The sequence below is a fragment of the Leptodactylus fuscus genome, chromosome 4 (genome assembly GCF_031893055.1).
Source record: "Leptodactylus fuscus isolate aLepFus1 chromosome 4, aLepFus1.hap2, whole genome shotgun sequence".
Classification (NCBI taxonomy): domain Eukaryota; kingdom Metazoa; phylum Chordata; class Amphibia; order Anura; family Leptodactylidae; genus Leptodactylus; species Leptodactylus fuscus.
The window spans coordinates 41,786,771-41,808,518 of NC_134268.1; the positions used below are offsets into that span (position 1 = coordinate 41,786,771).

General features: G+C 43.2%; 1 protein-coding gene across 4 annotated transcripts in view; it reads right to left on the minus strand.

Annotated features, from left to right (window-relative positions):
- The window catches only part of RALYL (RALY RNA binding protein like), a 303,777-nt gene that overhangs the window by 45,415 nt on the left and 236,614 nt on the right, over positions 1–21,748 (minus strand). Inside the window, exon 4 of one of the 4 annotated variants that reach the window (XM_075270364.1) lies at positions 16,308–16,331. The exons of the other annotated variants lie outside the window; for them this stretch is intronic. Coding sequence (XP_075126465.1) covers positions 16,308–16,331 — 24 coding nt within the window. The remainder of the gene's footprint in view (positions 1–16,307; positions 16,332–21,748) is intronic. 4 annotated transcript variants of the gene reach the window in all.

Here is a 21,748-nt window from a genome sequence, read left to right on the forward strand (position 1 = left end):
AGAGGGTTCCCAAAACCCTTTCTATACCTAAAAATGGAGTCAATCTTTTGACTTTGCTGCAAAACATACAAAGCTGATATTTTGATGACAGGGAGGACATCTCACCCTTTGAGAGTCAAGGTCAGGAGAGATGTTTCAAGTGAGGGTCAGAGGAAGTGTCCATTCTCTCACACCACACGCTAGTTGATGGTCTGTAACTGAACTGCATAGAAATTGTGCCTCCATTATTTCATGTATAACTCTAAGCTTTATATTAAGTAAAAGTATCTTGCGTTTCACTGCTAAACTGCTACCCCCTGCCTCTTGGACTATTTTATTTATTTCTTCTTTGATGATGCCCCACTTTATCATCTTAGTCAGGAGACAGTGTAACAGCTGGGTGCGCCCTACCCATTCACTTTCCCTCGTGTAACCTGGTGACTATGATCGGTGACAGAAATTACCAAAGGCCCCCACCATATTTACAGTGTCCGATCCTCTGGGTACTACAAGTACTGTACAGAGAGTTACAGCTGCATCCTCCCCTAGCTGTCCTCTGGCTAGACATGCCCAGATATATTATGAGTGTTGCAAGTTAAGCAGCTTTAATAACATGGTTGTGAGATAAGTTATAACAAAGTGATATACTATCTTATTTGTGTGTACATGTGTCCGCCTAGTATGGGAGGGTGAATTACAGGACTGCAAGGCTGTTGTTAACATGTCATGATACTGCGCACAATTGGTTTCAAGACAAATTGGAAAACTTAACCAAATTGGAAATAAGTAAAATGTGAACACATATGTACATTGCATAAAGAATAAAGACTAATACACCGATTTATATAGCCAGTCAATTCACTAAGATGGAAATACTATAACAAATGCATATAAAATTATGCCCATGTGCCCATTAGCGTTGACTGAACCACGACAATTTGGGAGTCAGCCGACCACCTGATGTGTATGGGGTTGCCCCAACTCTACCTTCACGGATAATGTAGATGAAAAGAAGGATTGTACATGATGAATTTTATTCTCAAGGGAGATAAGCTTCTATGGCCGGGTTCACACGGAGTATTCTGGCTCGTCATTTGGTACGTAGACGCCGCGGGAGGATTTGCGGGCCGTATACACACCCATTGTTTTCAATGGGAGCCGGTACCGTACACGCGGCACTATTTTGCAGCTGCCATTTTGCGGCAGCCGCAAAATAGCGCTGCGTGTACGGTACCGGCTCCCATTGAAAACAATGGGAGCGTATACGGCCCGTAAATCCTCCCGCGGCGTCTACGTACCAAATGACGAGCCAGAATACTCCGTGTGAACCCGGCCTACCAGTGACATCTGGCGGGGGGCTTAATACCGTTTCCCCATTATGATTACATGCACACTCACCTAAATAGAGTATACATATACATGGAGGTCAGTAAGAAAGAAGAGCTGATGACCAAGGAAACTATTTCAGTTGTATGGCCACTATTATGTAATATACACAAAGGGTAGGAGAGTGACAGCACTGTAAAATAGAAAAAAAATAGCTTTTTTTCCCAGAACTAGCTCTGCTCCTAATGGATGTGTAGGTCTGCCCAATGCATTTGCAACGGTTTGATTTGTACCTGTCAAAGCCCATGAACAAAAGTGATATTATTAATAGAAAATACATTGCAATCCCATACAGTATATCCCCTTTGAAGTACATTGTGCACAGTGCAGCAAAAGGTTGGCTGTACATACGTGTCTGTTGCCCCATTTCTCCATTTTATCTATTACTAACCCCCCATAAATGATTAATAATTGCAGATATGTCTCTCCTGGATGAAGTCCCTTTAATATTGAACAGTACTTGATTCTAATCATTGGCTGGCTGTGTCAGACACGCACTTCATGCTACAATAAGCAGTTCTGAAAGCCATCTAAATGTAAGATTCGAGTGTCAGTACACTTAATGGCTGCATTCGTAAGAAGACATTATAATTCACTTCTCTGATTTGTTGCTCTGGCTCAATGGGTTTTACATCAGGAAGGTTGAAATCCTTTATTCAATTCTGTATGCTCATTGTTAAAAGATTCATGTGTGCAGCCATATTAACAAAAGAGAAAAGATCCAGAATATATTTCTTCCTCGGTTGTTACTAGAAAACCAGACCTTGTATATCTGGAAATCTGGGCTGAGTTGCTATAAGTAGTGAACGGGTTTTATCATTGTATAGTTTCGGGAGGCCATAGAGTGATATAGTTTAAGGTCTGATGGCTTTTTGTATTAAATTGTAGCCCCAAAGGCGATGCTTATTGATACTAGATCCCGGCAGGGGGTACTACATGCACACACACGACTTCTGTAAGGTGCAGTTATGTGTAGGGCGCCATACTGGTTATAGTTGTGGCCATACTATAAGATCTGGCAAACTCTATCAGACATTGAATGAGGTGGCAAGGCTCTCGGACAGGGAACACGGGACCCCTTTACTAGTGATCATGTGGGTTAAGCAAAGCATTAAAGGGATTCTACCATTAAACTACTTTTTTTTCTAATTACCACATCGGAATAGCCTTAAGAAAGGCTATTCGTCTCCTACCTTTAGACATGGTCTCCGCCGGTTTTAACCGGTATGCAAATGAGCTCTCCGCAGCAATGAGGGCGGGCCCCAGTGCTGAAAGGCCGATGAGCACATCCCCATTGCTGCCAGAGAGCTCTTTCCTGCGCCGCCTCCTTCTTCTGCAGCAACTCCGCCTCTTCTGGCTTCTCTTGCTCTTGTAGTTCTATACAGGAGCATAGAGAGGCCACCCCAAAATGGCTGCCGGCCGGCTCCTGTATTGAACTGCAAGAGCGGCTACCCAAAAATGGCTGGCGGACGGCGGCCATTTTTGGGTAGCCGCTCTTGCAGTTCAATACAGGAGCCGGCTGGTGGCCATTTTGGGGTAGTTGCTCTTGCAGTTCAATACAGGAGCTGGCCGGCGGCCATTTTGGGGTGGACTTTCTATGCTCCTGTATAGAACTACAAGAGCAAGAGAAGCCAGAAGAGGCGGAGTTGCTGCAGAAGAAGGAGGCGGCGCAGGAAAGAGCTCTGGGCAGCAATGGGGACGCGCTCATCGGTGTTTCAGCGCTGGGGCCCGCCCTCATTGCTGCGGAGAGCTCATTTGCATACCGGTTAAAACTGGTATTTCTATGGAACGGCGCGGTGGAGACCACGTCTAAAGGCAGGAGACAAATAGCCTTTCTTAAGGCTATTCTGACGTGTTCATTAGAAAAAAAGGTAGTTTAATGGTAAAATCTATTTAAGCAAACTAAACACGGATTTTAGTGCATCAAGGGAAGGGGACACCATTATAGAAATTTTACATTGCTGGATGTATCAGGGACCATATGGTACAAGACTGCAAATAGTGAAGCTGAAACAGGGTCCAAAAGAAGGGGTGACCACACTATACAATAAAAATGGTAAGAATAAAATAGTAATAATAGAAGTTAATGATATGCCCTTATACCAAAATTTTAAACGGGGGTCAAAAAATTGCCCTACATTTACTGACCCTTCTTTACAATCTCTATTTTTGGACAGTCCCCATTTTGGCAGCGAGTCACTGCCAATAACACAAGTCACAGTCTGGCAAGGTTTCATTAGTGATGAGCGAGTAGTATTTGATCGAGTAGATATTCGATCGAATACTACGGTATTCAAAATACTCGTACTCGATCGAATACTACTAGCTGTTCAAAGTTAAGATTCGATGCAGAACCAGCATTGATTGGCAGAATGCTATACATTGCCAATCAACGCTGGTTCTTCTCTTACCTTTAGAAGTCTTCTCCCTGCGCAGCGTTCCCGCGCATGTCGGCGCTACAAGAAAATGGCCGCTTATACTGTAAGCGGCCATTTTCTTGTAGCACGGGCATGCGCAGTCGGCTCTGCCTAGGCCCGATGCCTAGCAGAGTGAATTCAAGGCCGGAAGAAGACGCGGGGACGCTGCGCAGGGAGAAGAATCCAGCCCGACCCTCACTCATGGACTTGGTAAGTAGAATTTGATCGAATGTTGCCTACCCCTGAAACGAGCATTTCCCCCATAGACTATAATGGGGTTCGAAACCCGTTCGAACAGTCAAACAGTGAGCGGCTGTTCGAATCGGATTTCGAACCTCGAACATTTTAGTGTTCGCTCATCTCTAGGTTTCATCACTGGATACACAAGAGCGCAGCAAAATCTTTTAAGTGCTTTGAACTATTAGGTGTCAACTATTCAGCTGGTGGAGATGGAGTAATGGTGCCAATGGTGTTTCCGGGTATGTTTTCCTGCCACATCCTGGGTCTTGACCCCCGTGGATGATATCTGTGTATGCCACAATGAATTGCTACATTTCTGAAGGGCAAAGGAGCTCCAAGAGGCCACAAGATTCAATATCTATAATATGATATTATATAGTAAGTCTGATGTAACATTGCAGAGTCCCCCTTATATGAGTCACGTTCATAAATTTCCATTGCGAGCGAGTTCTGATCTTAGTGCGTCACTGACAAGGAAGAAGGTCAAAATTCAGCGCGCCTCGGAGTTTATCCATCTTAATAATAATAATGCTGCACACAATATAATGTTAAGATTAGACAAGCAATCCAAACACTTTGGCAACAATAATCTATATGTTGATGAGGCGTTTAATGAAACAAATGTTTTTGTTCTTGATAAAAGGCCAGAGTTTGAAGATGAGAAAATAGCTTGAAAGTGAAAATCTGCAGCCAAAAAATTAATGCAAGAATCTAAATCCTCTGTCAAGTTAATTACATATTATCTAGATAACTGCTATCTGCAAGCTGCACAGTGACTTGTTAGCAATGAAATGTAAAAAGACTTCAGAATTACATGTTGAGGATATTAACTCCTAAATAGCACTTAGCTGCCGCTATAGGAAAATACTTGTTAACTAAAGTTTATGATAAGCCAAGTATCTGTCCCGATAAAGAAAATTGTATTACAATGCAGATGGCATGTAGGCAACTCGTGTTAACTTCTTCTCGCATTTGCTTCTTCAATTAAATTGTAGTTCTAGAAATATGAACCACATGTACGATAAAACCTCTACAGCTGATGGTGCCAAATTGTGTGGATTGCCCCAATATATCCCAAAATGCTTTATGATAAGGAGTAACAGAGGAGTAGCCAGTCCCAATGCAAAATCTGTAGTGGGGTCCCCATTTACCATGTGCTATCTATACTTCTGGTGTCTTGTTATGTTGTAGAAAGGTCTTTAGGCCGTCTACTCCGGTAGGTTATGATTAGAGATGAGCGAGTAGTATTCGATCAAGCAGGTATTCGATCGAATATTACGGTATTCGAAATACTCGTACTCGATTGAGTACCACTTGCTATTCGAATGTAAAAGTTCGATGCAGAACCAGCATTGATTGGCCGAATGCTATACAGTTGACCAATCAACGCTGGTTCTTCTCCTACCTTTAGAAGTCTTCTCCGTGCAGCGTCCCCGCGGCGTCTTTCACTCTGCCAGGCATCGGGCCTGGGTAGAGCCGACTGCGCATGCCCGCGCTACAAGAAAATGGCCGCTTTGACTGTAAGTGGCCATTTTCTTGTAGTGCGGGCATGCGCAGTCGGCTCTGCCCAGGCCCGATGCCTGGCAGAGTGAATTCAGAGCCGGAAGACGCCGCGGGGACGCTGCACAGAGAAGACTTCTTGGAGGATCCAGCCCGACCCTCACTCGTGGACTTGGTAAGTGTAATTTGATCGAACGTTGCCTACCCCTGAAACGAGCATTTTCCCTCCATAGACTATAATAGGATTTGATATTCGATTCGAGTAGTCGAATATTGAGGGGCTACTCGAAACGAATATCGAACCTCGAACATTTAACTGTTCGCTCATCTCTAGTCTTTATGTTCTCTACTCCAGTAGGTTATGGTTAGAGATGAGCGAACACTAAAATGTTCGAGGTTCGAAATTCGATTCGAACAGCCGCTCACTGTTCGAGTGTTCGAATGGGTTTCGAACCCCATTATAGTCTATGGGGAACATAAACTCGTTAAGGGGGAAACCCAAATTCGTGTCTGGAGGGTCACCAAGTCCACTATGACACCCCAGGAAATGATACCAACACCCTGGAATGACACTGGGACAGCAGGGGAAGCATGTCTGGGGGCATAAAAGTCACTTTATTTCATGGAAATCCCTGTCAGTTTGCGATTTTCGCAAGCTAACTTTTCCCCATAGAAATGCATTGGCCAGTGCTGATTGGCCAGAGTACGGAACTCGACCAATCAGCGCTGGCTCTGCTGGAGGAGGCGGAGTCTAAGATAGCTCCACACCAGTCTCCATTCAGGTCCGACCTTAGACTCCGCCTCCTCCGGCAGAGCCAGCGCTGATTGGCCGAAGGCTGGCCAATGCATTCCTATGCGAATGCAGACTTAGCAGTGCTGAGTCAGTTTTGCTCAACTACACATCTGATGCACACTCGGCACTGCTACATCAGATGTAGCAATCTGATGTAGCAGAGCCGAGGGTGCACTAGAACCCCTGTGCAAACTCAGTTCACGCTAATAGAATGCATTGGCCAGCGCTGATTGGCCAATGCATTCTATTAGCCCGATGAAGTAGAGCTGAATGTGTGTGCTAAGCACACACATTCAGCACTGCTTCATCAAGCCAATACAATGCATTAGCCAGTGCTGATTGGCCAGAGTACGGAATTCGGCCAATCAGCGCTGGCTCTGCTGGAGGAGGCGGAGTCTAAGGTCGCTCCACACCAGTCTCCATTCAGGTCCGACCTTAGACTCCGCCTCCTCCGGCAGAGCCAGCGCTGATTGGCCGAAGGCTGGCCAATGCATTCCTATGCGAATGCAGACTTAGCAGTGCTGAGTCAGTTTTGCTCAACTACACATCTGATGCACACTCGGCACTGCTACATCAGATGTAGCAAACTGATGTAGCAGAGCCGAGGGTGCACTAGAACCCCTGTGCAAACTCAGTTCACGCTAATAGAATGCATTGGCCAGCGCTGATTGGCCAATGCATTCTATTAGCCCGATGAAGTAGAGCTGAATGTGTGTGCTAAGCACACACATTCAGCACTGCTTCATCAAGCCAATACAATGCATTAGCCAGTGCTGATTGGCCAGAGTACGGAATTCGGCCAATCAGCGCTGGCTCTGCTGGAGGAGGCGGAGTCTAAGGTCGGACCTGAATGGAGACTGGTGTGGAGCGATCTTAGACTCCGCCTCCTCCAGCAGAGCCAGCGCTGATTGGCCGAATTCCGTACTCTGGCCAATCAGCACTGGCTAATGCATTGTATTGGCGTGATGAAGCAGTGCTGAATGTGTGTGCTTAGCACACACATTCAGCTCTACTTCATCGGGCTAATAGAATGCATTGGCCAGCGCTGATTGGCCGAATTCCGTACTCTGGCCAATCAGTGCTGGCCAATGCATTCTATTAGCTTGATGAAGCAGAGTGTGCACAAGGGTTCAAGCGCACCCTCGGCTCTGATGTAGCAGAGCCGAGGCTGCACAAGGGTTCAAGCGCACCCTCGGCTCTGATGTAGGAGAGCCGAGGGTGCACTTGAACCCTTGTGCAGCCTCGGCTCTGCTACATCAGAGCCGAGGGTGCGCTTGAACCCTTGTGCACACTCTGCTTCATCAAGCTAATAGAATGCATTGGCCAGCGTTGATTGGCCAATGTATTCTATTAGCCTGATGAAGTAGAGCTGAATGTGTGTGCTAAGCACACACATTCAGCTCTACTTCATCGGGCTAATAGAATGCATTGGCCAGCGCTGATTGGCCAGAGTACGGAACTCGACCAATCAGCGCTGGCTCTGCTGGAGGAGGCGGAGTCTAAGATCGCTCCACACCAGTCTCCATTCAGGTCCGACCTTAGACTCCGCCTCCTCCAGCAGAGCCAGCGCTGATTGGCCGAATTCCGTACTCTGGCCAATCAGCACTGGCTAATGCATTGTATTGGCTTGATGAAGCAGTGCTGAATGTGTGTGCTTAGCACACACATTCAGCTCTACTTCATCGGGCTAATAGAATGCATTGGCCAATCAGCGCTGGCCAATGCATTCTATTAGCGTGAACTGAGTTTGCACAGGGGTTCTAGTGCACCCTCGGCTCTGCTACATCAGATTGCTACATCTGATGTAGCAGTGCCGAGTGTGCATCAGATGTGTAGTTGAGCAAAACTGACTCAGCACTGCTAAGTCTCTGCATTCGCATAGGAATGCATTGGCCAGCCTTCGGCCAATCAGCGCTGGCTCTGCCGGAGGAGGCGGAGTCTAAGGTCGGACCTGAATGGAGACTGGTGTGGAGCGATCTTAGACTCCGCCTCCTCCAGCAGAGCCAGCGCTGATTGGTCGAGTTCCGTACTCTGGCCAATCAGCGCTGGCCAATGCATTCTATTAGCCCGATGAAGTAGAGCTGAATGTGTGTGCTTAGCACACACATTCAGCTCTACTTCATCAGGCTAATAGAATACATTGGCCAATCAGCGCTGGCCAATGCATTCTATTAGCTTGATGAAGCAGAGTGTGCACAAGGGTTCAAGCGCACCCTCGGCTCTGATGTAGCAGAGCTGAGGGTGCACAAGGGTTCAAGTGCACCCTCGGCTCTCCTACATCAGAGCCGAGGGTGCGCTTGAACCCTTGTGCAGCCTCGGCTCTGCTACATCAGAGCCGAGGGTGCGCTTGAACCCTTGTGCACACTCTGCTTCATCAAGCTAATAGAATGCATTGGCCAGCACTGATTGGCCAGAGTACGGAATTCGGCCAATCAGCGCTGGCCAATGCATCCCTATGGGAAAAAGTTTATCTCACAAAAATCACAATTACACACCCGATAGAGCCCCAAAAAGTTATTTTTAATAACATTCCCCCCTAAATAAAGGTTATCCCTAGCTATCCCTGCCTGTACAGCTATCCCTGTCTCATAGTCACAAAGTTCACATTCTCATATGACCCGGATTTGAAATCCACTATTCGTCTAAAATGGAGGTCACCTGATTTCGGCAGCCAATGACTTTTTCCAATTTTTTTCAATGCCCCCAGTGTCGTAGTTCCTGTCCCACCTCCCCTGCGCTGTTATTGGTGCAAAAAAGGCGCCAGGGAAGGTGGGAGGGGAATCGAATTTTGGCGCACTTTACCACGTGGTGTTCGATTCGATTCGAACATTGCGAACACCCTGATATCCGATCGAACATGTGTTCGATAGAACACTGTTCGCTCATCTCTAGTTATGGTACATCAGTGATAGTTTACAGTAAAATACATGTAACTCTGGCTCTGAGCATGTTTCTCAAAAGTAACTCTGAATGGCCACTATACAGTGCACAGAATTGTCTGCTGCTGGCTCTGTACAATGTGCTAGTCCTGGCAGCTAAACCAGCCAATATCAGGTGAACTGTGGGGTTATATCAACCTTCAAACAGCCTTGAAAGTAATTGGTGAAGGCGAAACCTGTAGGAACTCTAATACCACATGGAATTTTAAGCTGAGGCTCCACATTGTGGAAAAGCAGCTTTTTTTGTTGCAGATTTTACTGAGCTTTATTTATGCAAAGCCAGGAGTAGATTTAGCATCAGGGAGAAGTATAAGAACTTCCTGTATATTTCCCATTCCTTTTGTAGCCATTCTTGGCTTTATCTCGAAAAACTGCAGCAAATTCTGCAACAAAAAAAGCTGCTTTTCTGCAACATGCAGCCTCAGCCTTAGGCTATGGCCACACGTTGCGAACACGCAGCTTTTTTTGTTGCAGATTTTATTGCAGTTTTTTGAGCCCAAGTCATCAGTGGAATAAGCGGAAGGTAAAAGTATAAGGGGTAGTTCACACGGAGTAAACGCTCATTTTGGCAAAATACACGCGTAAAGAATACATGTGTAAAAATAAGACTGCCATTGACTTCAGTGACATTTTACACGTGTATTTTGACATGTTTTTTTACATGTGTAAAAAAATGTCAATGGGAGGCCCCTGCACACTGAGTTTACGCGAGCGCATTTTAGCACAATACACATGTATAGAATACATGTGTTAAAATAACACTCCTATTGACTTCAATGAAATCTCTTACGCATTTAAATAAACGCGTCAAAAAAAGCAACAAAAAACGCAACGCGTTTCTTGACGCATTTTTTACACGTGTAAAAAATTTCATTAAAGTCAATGGGAGTGTTATTTTAACACGTGTATTCTATACACATGTATTATGCTAAAAAGCGCTCACGTTAACTCTGTGTGCACTGGCCCGGAGTCTTATTTTTACACGTGTATTTTGCCAAAATGAGCGCGCGTTTATGCCGTGTGAACTACCCCTAAGAACTTCCTATATAGTTTCAAATCCTTTTGGAGACATTATTGGCTTTGGCTCAAAAAAACACAACAAAATCTGAAACAAAAAAGCAGCTTTTCAGCAACGTGGGGCCTCCGCTTTCATATATTGTCTCTGTGATTAATAGTTACTTGATTTGAGAGTCATTTACTTGTTAGTGAATAGAATTCATTTGTAATTATATTGCTTTTAAAGTAAAAGCCTTTGCTGTAATATGTTCTCTGTAATAAAAAGAAAGACAAGATAGAGGATTAAAAAGAACAATAGAAAAGAGCCAGACTAGTCTGAAAGGATTATTCCTTATCTCTCTGGAGCTGTACACCTTAATTGTATTTTCTTCAGTTGGCAGTACCCGGTCACTTGCTCAGCACAAGATAGTACATAGCCTGTCTGACATGGAAAAGTGCTATCCGTGTCTGACTGCTATTCCTGCACCTAGTTGTATATTTGGGACATATATATTGTTTGGGGTACACTTTATAATATGAAAGAGGATCTTTCACCTCCTCCACCAACTCAAGCTCTTTTCAGCCTTGTAGCCCTCACCATTCTCTAGAAGTCAGTGCAATAAAGCTCTGAGACACGCCCCCTTGCCTGATCCTGCCTGACACACACCCACTTGACATTAGAGAGCCTAGAAATCTGCTCTACTGCTGTTGCCTTAAAGGGGTTTTCACATATCGGTGTGTCAGCCAGGCTGCCTGCAGTGTCTGCTTCTCAATTCCTGTATTTCTCAGCCCCCCGCCCACTGAATGGGACACACAATCCTTCTGCAGATCAGATAATTTGCAGGTGCTTGTACAGAATGGACTCAGTGTTATCTGTGTGTTTACTTAGAGAGATAACAGACTTGGCTTTATCAGCAAACTGCAATTGGCTGAACGGATTGTCCTGCCGGCACTAAGTGACATCACTTGTCCTATAGGTCCGTGACTATAGCAACGCTGTGTAAACAATGGAAGGAGTAAATTCCAATTGCAGGCAAAGAAAGCAGAATTTCTAAAGCAATATATTTAGGAGAAGTCTTCAGTTTACATAAGCTACCAGTATAGATAGGATCCTTGAGATGGGACAACTCTTTAAGTTTGGCATACCAACATATGAAGCTTTCTGAAGCTATCAGAGATCTGTTTTGCTGAACCCATCATCAGCTGAGGAGGGGGATTTAAAGTCTCTTTTCAACTCTCCATGTGTCTGCTATTAGTTAATAGTTGCAAATTGCTGAAAGTCTGACCTAGGCTTGTCTACTGGATATTCACTTGTTTTCTGATTTGGACTTTGACTAATTATCTCAGATTTGACCTTGGCTTGGAACCAATTGCCCCTTTGATCCCACTCTCCTGGAGTTTTCTTATGGGTCCTCATATGATTTCATATTGTAGCGCATCTATTTATTATAATAGGATTCTGGGGTGATAACCTGGGTCCAAATACAGCCAACCAGCTTCACAGTGAACCTCTGGTGATGATGTGTGTGTTGCTTTAGTCCCAATGCAGTGTGAGATTTAGGTTCTTCTACCGCTCTCTGGTATGTGCACTTTTCGGAAATTGCTCCTTGGGCAGCAAAACTAACTGCATTGATTGCTCAGGCATGGTGGGGACTATAGAAAAACTCCAATTGTGCCAACATCAGTGGAGAAGTATCTATGATGGAGGTGGTGAAAGGACCCGTTAAGCTTAACTTCTAAATTGGTGGCCAATGAAGAATGTCAATATACACTTATGAATTAAAAAAGGGAATTGCAAGTTGCACAAATAAGTGTTTTTCAGAGCATTGTCCCTCTCTTACGCTCTGTCATGCTTATATAGTACATACGTATATTAATGTAGCACAGTATATTAGCATAGAATCCTGAATGTTGCCGGTACCACTAAGGACTGATCGGAATATAAACTGTTACTTACACTAACTTATAGTATGTGCAATGAACAAATTCAGAATAAATGTTCTATTCAGTTCTACTGGGGTTTAATATCCTCTTTAGAATTCATGTTTGATGCCGATAACAGCGCGCTCACTGACTAAAGCTATGCGGAGACATTAAAGACAAAGAACTAGTGCGAGCTCTATGAGAATAATTGTATTTTATAATTACCAAACCTTCTATTATTTAAAGAGAAGCCGAGAAGAAACAATAGGTTCACATGCGATGCGAGGAACAATAGCTTCTAAGCATAAGTAACATCGACACACGGTTCTGATGGATCTTATTATCGATGCAGCTTTATTACAGTATTACAGAATACGAAACACTTTGGGTTTTAAGGGTTTGCTGTGAAACTTTAAATAAAAGGGTTTTGTCTCGGCTAAGAAATCATTCCTATACCTTAAAGCATAGCTAACGTTCCAACAAACTTTGCATGAATCAATAGTCTAGTCTGTGTACAAGGAAATATCATTATTTTCTGTCTATTACGTGATTTGTTTTCTACATTTTTAGCAGTTTTCCCCTCATTCTATAGTTTGCAGTTTTTTATGAGCTGATGGGTGGAGAGGAGACCAGTTGCTATACATTGCATGTATACACTATATACATTACAGTGTATATAGTGTATGCTCTCAGCCCTGGATCATGCAGGAAATATATACAGAAGTACTGACTTGTAGAGATGAATGAACACTATTCGAAACAGCCGTTTCGAATAGCACGCTCCTATAGAGATGAATAGAAGCAGCCGGCATGCAGACTTTGCTGGCAGCCGGTCGCTTAACCCCTTGCGTGCCGGTTACGTCCATTCATTTCTATGGGAGCGTGCTATTCGAAACGGATGTTTCGAATAGTGTTTGCTCATCTCTACTGACTTGTACTGATGTGAAGTAAAGTGCTTTGCATATGATAGAAAGCACCTATTTAGCTCTAGCATCAGACTAAGCCTGGGCTTTTATCCTTCTTACTCTTTTGCCTATCCTCTCTCCATAGACTGCTTTAAAAATGTGTAATCTAAGTCACGTAGCTCTGGATGATGGGAAAGTCATCTTAGCAGAGGGAAGGGGAGCAAGGAAGCAGCTTGATAAGAGCTGGATAAGATATATTAGACACTTTCTTATTTTCACCCTTATGTCAGATTCATGCAAAGTTTGTTGCAAATGTAATGACTATGTAAAGGGTAAGTGTTGCATGCTATTCTTCCAGTGCAAATGACACATTTTGTAGAGGATCCTGACAGACCCCATCAAAAGTTAATGAGGTCCATTGAAAACCATTAGTGTACAATGAATCATGCACTCCCTTGTTTTCATTTTCTGTTCTAGGAAACCTGATGGAAGTGAGAACAGAGTCCAAACCAGTCTCAAATACCATACTCTGTTATTTTCTGTTAGTGTGACATACCGTACTCTACAGGAAAAAGAGGAGCTTCACACGAAGTAGTGTCAAACCAACCAAACGTGTTTATTGGTAGATATTCAGTAAACGTTTTCGGTCTTTGTAGACCTTCATCAGACTTTGTATTGCGGTAAGAACAATAGTACACACGATCCGTATATAGATAAGGGAGATCACAGATACCTCAGCTGGAACCGAACCAAGCCCGCTCTATATGAATGAAAAGTAGTATGCTGCGCAAAATGAAGCCGGCAGTCTGCCACAGGGAAGCGCGCTTCCCAGCTGAGGTATCTGCGATCTCCCTTATCTATATACGGATCGTGTGTACTATTGTTCCTACCGCAATACAGAGTCTGATGAAGATCCACAAAGACCGAAAACGTTTACTGAATCTCTACCAATAAACACGTTTGGTTGGTTTGACACTACTTCGTGTGAAGCTCCTCTTTTTCCTATTGAGACGGGGTGGGACCCTAGCTTCACCACATTGGGACTACACCTGTATCCCTTTGAATATACCGTACTCTACATTATCTGTGCAGGATGCCAGTACAATGGTAACCCTTGATGCAACCAGACCTGGACCGTTACAGAATATATTTTCTAGCCGATCGCGATCGTGAAATTTGCTCGATCGCCAATCGGGATCTGATCTTTCCCGATCGCTCAACCCTAATCTGGATTCTTCCAGCCAAGAGGATAAAAAAGGACTCAACTGTACATAATGTGTCGATTTCCACAAAACATAATTCATTTGAAATATTTTCTTTTTTTTGTATAAAATAACTGGATTCTCTGCAATGGTTTACAATGCACCATATCATCATTTCCCACAAAATAAAAAAAAAATCTCCATTTTACTTTGAAAACGTCAGGCTTATGTAATATGACTTATATTGTGGAGGTATTTCTAAAGATAGCAGGAGAGGCCACTGAAAGGGATACGGCTTTCTTTACTTTTCATACATGCCCTACTAATATTTCAACATGAACTTCCCCATTGTTGCAGAAAAAGATGCCGCTCGAGACATTTCACTGAAATAGGAAGGCATTCTCTTTACCAAAAACTAAAGTCATAGTCTGTCAACTATCTCTAGAACTGTCACTTTATCTAGCGGGAAGAAACAGACTTTTTGTAAAGAATCAATTTTCTTGTTGAAGTAGAAAGAAAATGTGAGCTTACATATCACAAAAATACATTCTGTACAGTATCCTCTAAATTGCACTTGTAGTTTACAAAGATTTATGGCGACTTAATCCGCAGAAAAGAAAAAGATAAGAACCTTTCTGGTACCTTTAGATGTGACTGGTTTATAAAGGATGACTAAATGGTTGGGTAAGAAGTCCATCCATTTCAGCAAGTTTGGGCTCAGATGTTTCTTAGGATTCTAGGACAAACTTTTTGGTTGTAGTGGAGCTTAGTAGTGTAATCCATGTTTTTCTATATATTAGACCCAGTTTGGCAACCGGCAAAATATTAGGTGTGGTACCAGAACTGAAGCCGTAAAATACATTTTTGGAATTCCTCCAAAATAGATTCATTTTCCAAGGTTCAACGCTGCTTCTATTGCTGTCATGACTTCCATTATGACACATATGACGGATCCTTGTAGATGCCATTATTTATAGATTGTGAATCTCGCAAAAACAAAAAAGAGAAGACGGCGAGAGAAACTATACTGTAGATCCGTTGGAAAATAACAATGTAACCAATGTAACCATTTGGCTTCTCACCTCTGGTTGTTGTGACTGAGAAACAATAACAACAAGATCATGTATTGATCAACCAAAGGCATGGGTGGCAGCGGTAATCAATACTGACACCGGTGGACCGGGCAATCACAGAACGATAGAGAGCCCCAGAGGCTCAGACAGAGGACCTCGCTCACTGGTCCAAAGAAACAGCCGGGGATGTTCGCCTACACTCTTTATTGATAAAACAGCACATCACAACGCGTTTCGGGCTCGAACGGCCCTTTCTCAAGTGCCAATAAATGTCAGCGACTACGACAGCCTGTACGTATGTTAATGTATATCAGTTTAGATAAGGCTGTTTAGATATACATTGACATACGTACAGGCTGACATAGTCGCTGACATTTATTTGCATTTGAGAAAGGGCCATTCGAGCCTGAAACGCGTTGTGCTGTTTTATCAATAGAGAGTGTAAGTGAACATCCCCGGCTGTTTATTTGGAAAAATGAGCGCGGTTCTCTCTCTGAGACTCTGGGGCTCTCTATCGTCATTATTTATAGATGTCAGGGATCGGAGGTCACACCTCACAATTCTGTGTGTTATCGGTTCACCTTACCCATCCCCCACACACATTTGACTGAGATACAATCATAAAAGGGGTACTCCACTTCCAGGCTCCCTTCCAATCCACCAACCATATTAGGTTACACAGCAATAAGGCGCTCTTTTATCCTTATGCATCCACACAAAGCCACCACTTGACACTTACCGTACGATGAGATGCCAGTATGCCCACACCATGCCCAACTAGCACACAACAGGGTAACGCAACTAGCCAAATCACTCTTCAGAAGTGCAAAGGAAAATATAATTCAATTTTAGATGTAATATACAGAATAATGTACAGAACTTTAACAGTAAAAAATGGACTAAAGACAAATACATGCAAACAATGTGAAAGAAAAGGAGAATAAAAATACAGACCTGTTTAAGTCTGGCAGGGGAGTGCTGCAGAAGGAAGACGGACAGACACCAAATTATCTTGTGCCGCCAAGAATCTAACAACTGAAATCATGAACTTTATCATATTTATGGACCCCTGACCTCCAAGCTACGTCCTGCAACCTCCCAACTGTGATGTCATTTTGATATAAAACTTTTATCAGGAAGGCTCCAAGAGGATTCACAGTCGGAACGTCTGGTCTGGTCAGGAACCCTGGCTTGCTATTTAGATAACCACTAATGGAATTATCATGGGGACTTCCTACTTCACCTGAGATGCGAGGTGCACATTGTGATGACTGCACACATTACATTGAGCTCACTGGGCTCCACATCACAATGACTATACCAATTTAGCACAGACAATACTCAAACATCCCCTCTCCTAATACCCATAACTATAGGAAAATTCCTACATAGATACATATCTCACACCACAATATCTACTTATTTCATCACATTAGACACTGCTATGATAACCATAGAGGCTCGGATCAATATGTCACGTACATTATTATTTCCATTAGCGTCATGGCGTCCTTTATTGCAGGAACCATGACAGTTATGACAAATCCAACATGTAGCAGATCCTTAGACTGTAGATCTCACTCAGTTTTTGCTATCTTGACCATTATACAGATATGAAAACTTGATAGTATGGGCCTTGATGTTAAAAAAGGCCTAAGGGAACTCTGTATGTCACAGAAGCAATGGACAAAGATTTGCTTCTCTATAGTGATGGAAGGATGGATTTTTCGTATTTGAGATTTGTAGCCAAATAGCATAATTCCGATTTTAAGGCATACATTTATTCTAATCTCTTATACACACACATAAATAGATGCAGATACATATGTTGCTACTCTTAGTATAGCTCTACTTTGGATAGACCGTATGTATAACCAGAATTATCTAGTTAAGGGGATATCATCACTACATAGGGAGAAACCACCATTTAGGTGTGTGGAGTCTTATTAAGCCATGAGCGCTCCACCGCAAAGGAACATGGGAAGAATATGCAAATCTGACTTCCATGATGTAATTAGGATGTCAGTGCCTCAAGTATGCACACCAATAGAGGGCGCTAGCTGAGGATGTGCAAGTCTATCTTCCATGATGTAATTAGGAAGACAGAGTCTCAGTCAAGACATCCAATAGAAGGCGCTCCCTTTAACATCATGCCGACTTTCTCAGAGGCCTTTGTTTGCAATGATGTTGGGATTATACCAGATACAGTCTTCTCAGCCAAGGACAGCCGTTTCCATGTATTTGCATCTCATCAGCTTGGCGTAGAGAGGACTGATCTGGCAGAGGCTTAGACAGGGTTCATGGAGAAGGAATATATTGTATATATTATAACTGTGCTCCAGAAAGAACAAGCTGTGTTTTAGTGCTAACTTTAGTTGGTTTCTCTAAGTCAATGCAGGAAAACTAACAGGTGGCAATAGAAGAGACAGTTTTCTTTCTTTCAGATGGCAAAATATAATGATCGGTATTACACATAAGTAGAGTCAGGTGACAGGAATACGTGAAGAGTCTCCTCAGTAATGAAGATCTATTTGAGCTCTGTCTGGCCCGATGTAGTCAGCCTTCAGTTACTGATAGAGCAAAACAGGAGATTAAAGGAGTTGTCCACTTTCTACAAATGATGACCATCTGCGGTACCCAGGACCCCTGCATATCACTGTGAAAAATCCCTGCAGGATTTCTATAGCATAAGAAATCATAGTGAATTGTAACCGATCAGATCGATGGGACACTTTATGGAACCTTCGCTTCAGCAGAGTAATTGTAACTAAATATAGTCACTCAATATCCAGCACTACTCCAGTATTATCCAGTATACTGGATAATACTCAATATAGTCACTCAATATCCAGTATTATCATCATGACAGACTGTGATCTTCAGTAACTGAACCCTGTAGCGGACCTTTCCACGTAGACCTATACACATGACTGGGGCCGATTCCTCTGTGCTGTCTCATCCTTTTTTATTACAAACCCATTGACTTCAAAGGGTGAATGAGGCTTGTGAATACAGACATGAGAGTATTATCCATGGAAAAAAGTAAGTAGTCCATGCGATACTTTTTCCCCAACCATAGACCACATGAAAATGCATTATGTTTATAGCAAGGGTGAAGCTATATCTTTAGATCAGTATTTTGGATGACAAACCCTCAGAAACCGGTCCAAGGAGATTCATGATTTTGTGCAGGTTTAGAGAATTTGGCCGATTTCTTCTTCACAGGAAGTGACATCACGTTCATCGGTCACATGGCCATGCCGCGGCTCTGTGCCATTCGTTTTACATTCAGTCTGTAATCGATAGCTGACCAGTCAAGAAGACTTGATGTCCACTAGGAAGAGTGTAGGGAAATCACCTTGGAAGTCTACCTTTGATGTAACTGACCCTTTTTCCTAATTTAGCACTTGCCAAAGTCGATCTTGCATCTTTATTTAGAAAACCATTAAAATGCAGACTCTATAAGAGGATTAGCGTCTCCCGCAGGCCGACAGCCGGCTCGTGTTCATACACGTTTTCTTAAAGTCTTATCTTCTATGTTATACTAATAAACAATTTTAGGGTTTTTCAGACCTAGATATGTAAATTTACTAATAGTTAGACAGTGTAAATGTAAACAGGCTGCCTGAAACTACACCAGATTTATCACGGTGACTGATGCTGGATGATATATCTGCCATACGTTTACAGTGTCTAGTGTAAGATTATACATTTTAGTTGGGATACTTGAATCAGAATTAATACAATACAATTTGGCTTTTTTAGCACATTTAAGCCATGCCATGTATCCAGCCCATGTGTCTAGCATACAGAAAATTTTATCCCAAACTAGATGTACTACATTGCACCACAGGTGCACGACACTGCACCAAAGATGTGTCACATTGCACCAAAGGGTTGGCAAAGTATGCCATGGTCATGCCAGTGTCTGGTTGCAACCACAATAGTAACTCTGGACTTTATTGGTAGCTTTTTAAATTTGCTGTCAAAAATCTGTAGCTTTTACATTTGCTGCCATTCCCATGGTGCCAGTGACTGAAGTCTCCAGCCGCTTGCAGTTTTTTATCACAGCTTGACAGAGTGTCGTCTTGTGCCATGTGCCCATGACAACCATGCGATAACATAACTAGAACGCAACTTTTCTGTGTAATTACTGGAGGGGTCCCAGTGACAAGGAGGGCTGGAATGGTGGAGAAATGTGTATTTTTACATATTGAGTCATGTTTCTGGCTAAATCACTATGTAACATCACAACAACATAGCAATGAAATGTAGTTTTTTTTTTTGGCGCCGCCCCCTTGAGTGGCTGGCTGCCTGATACAGAGCTCCAAGCTGGGAGCAACCTTATCTTTCCTTTTTCACTCTTTTTCTCTGTATCTTCAAGAATCCTGTAACTAAGCAAACTAGCACTATGAATTAGCAACTATAAATCGAATGGAAGACCCTGTGGAGTATTTTGTTTCTATTGTAAAGCATGGACTCAAGACCTGGTTCAGCTGGTTTCCTGTGTGTACACATGTGCCTGCTACCATTCCCCCCAGGACAGCATGGACACCATGCGGCATGGAGGAGAAACCTGCATGGATGTGTGGACTTCTTCTTTTCAAGGAGATGATTTTTGGCGTCTACTGCTGATGTGTGAAGATGCCTACAGCTGACTGGTATTTCTTTCTTTTACTGTGGACACGTGGGACTCTGTTACAACCTGGGAACCATCACCCACCTACCCATGTGTTTATGGAAGCTTGGCAAGAGAGCAGCACCCTGTCTACATGGATGGTTTCTGACTTCTTTGGGGCAGTAGAACACAGTCGTAAGAAGAAAGGAGGAGGAGGGCTTGTGATGAAGGACATTTGGGGCATTTTTTTTTTTTGTGGTTAATGGACAATAGCGCTGATACAAGATACCAAACTATCAGCTGTGAGCAGGAGATCTCACCACCTACCAAAGGAACTACCACATGTTATCATGATGGCTGCATATGTCCCCCACCTCTGCAAAAACATTTCTGGCTGTTATATCTACATGCTGTGACCCCCTCCTCATGTCCTCCAACCACATTCGGCTGAATTATCAACATCACTCCGCACAGAGAACTAAATGATCCTGCAGTGTGTCTGTGTTTCTTTCTTTTTTAGTTGCTATGATTGATAGGATTTCTCTATCTGCCATGAGCTTCTATGTGTTTCTCTCCTGTTATATACTACTGTACCATCCATGAAACTGTATCACTGAAATTTCCCCATTGTGGAACTATTAAAGGATTCTTATCTTATCTTATCTTATCTTAGTTATTATGTCAATGCAGAAAAAATATTGAATTTTGAATAGACAATGAAGGAAGGAAACCTAAAGCAAGCCAGGGACAAAATGGCAGAGTCATCAAATTAGATCACACTGGAGGAAAAGCTAAGGAGTAAGGTCTATGGAGGCTTTTATTTAATCCAGGGGCTCAAAAGAGAACACATCCTCTGGGAAATAAGATACTTTCTGCGGAAACCACAAGTAGGTTTTCAGAAATTTGGCACAATTGCTGTAGACCAAGTAGACCAATATCAATAGACCAGTAACTAGTGTGTATTCTGCATGGATGTCAAGTAGATGCCTACCGTTGTATAGTTTATGGGAGTCTGTCACTAGGATGAAGCATATTAAACCAGCAATGCAGTTACGTGGGTCAGTCTGTAACACCTTATTCCCCATGAAAATGTATTTATTTACTTATATAGCGCCATCATATTCTGCAGTGCTGTACAGATATTGTCAGCAACTGTCCCATATACAGCTCACAATCTACATTCACTATCAGTATGTCTGAAGTGTGGGAGGAAACCTATGTAAACAAGGATAGAACATACAAACTCCATCCAAATGCTGTCTTTGGTCAGATTCGAACCGAGGACTCTAGCGTTGCAAGGCAACAGTGCTAACCACTGAGCCAAAACGTGCGCCTCCATTGACAGCATATTCAATTATTTCAAAATAGGCATGTTAGCAGTCTGGAGCAACAACCACGGCTCCGTTACTCCTAACACTCACTCACTCACTCACTCACTCACTCACTCACTCACTCACTCACTCACTCACACACACTCCCCCTTCTTTGAGTGTTAGGGCCAGGGAGACATGCTGAAATCTCATCTGTCCCAGTATTCTTACATTCCCACCGGCGCATTAGAGTAGTGAGGGATAGAGATGAACGAGTACTGTTCGGATCAGCCGATCCGAACGGCACGCTCCATAGAAATGAATGGATGCACCTGGTACTTCCGCTTTGACGTCGGCCGGCCGCTTAACCACCCGCGTGCCGGCTGATCCGAACAGTACTCGCTCATCTCTAGTGAGGGAACATAGCAGTTCGGGACAGCGGAGGCGCCCTCAGTGCTCCAGATTGC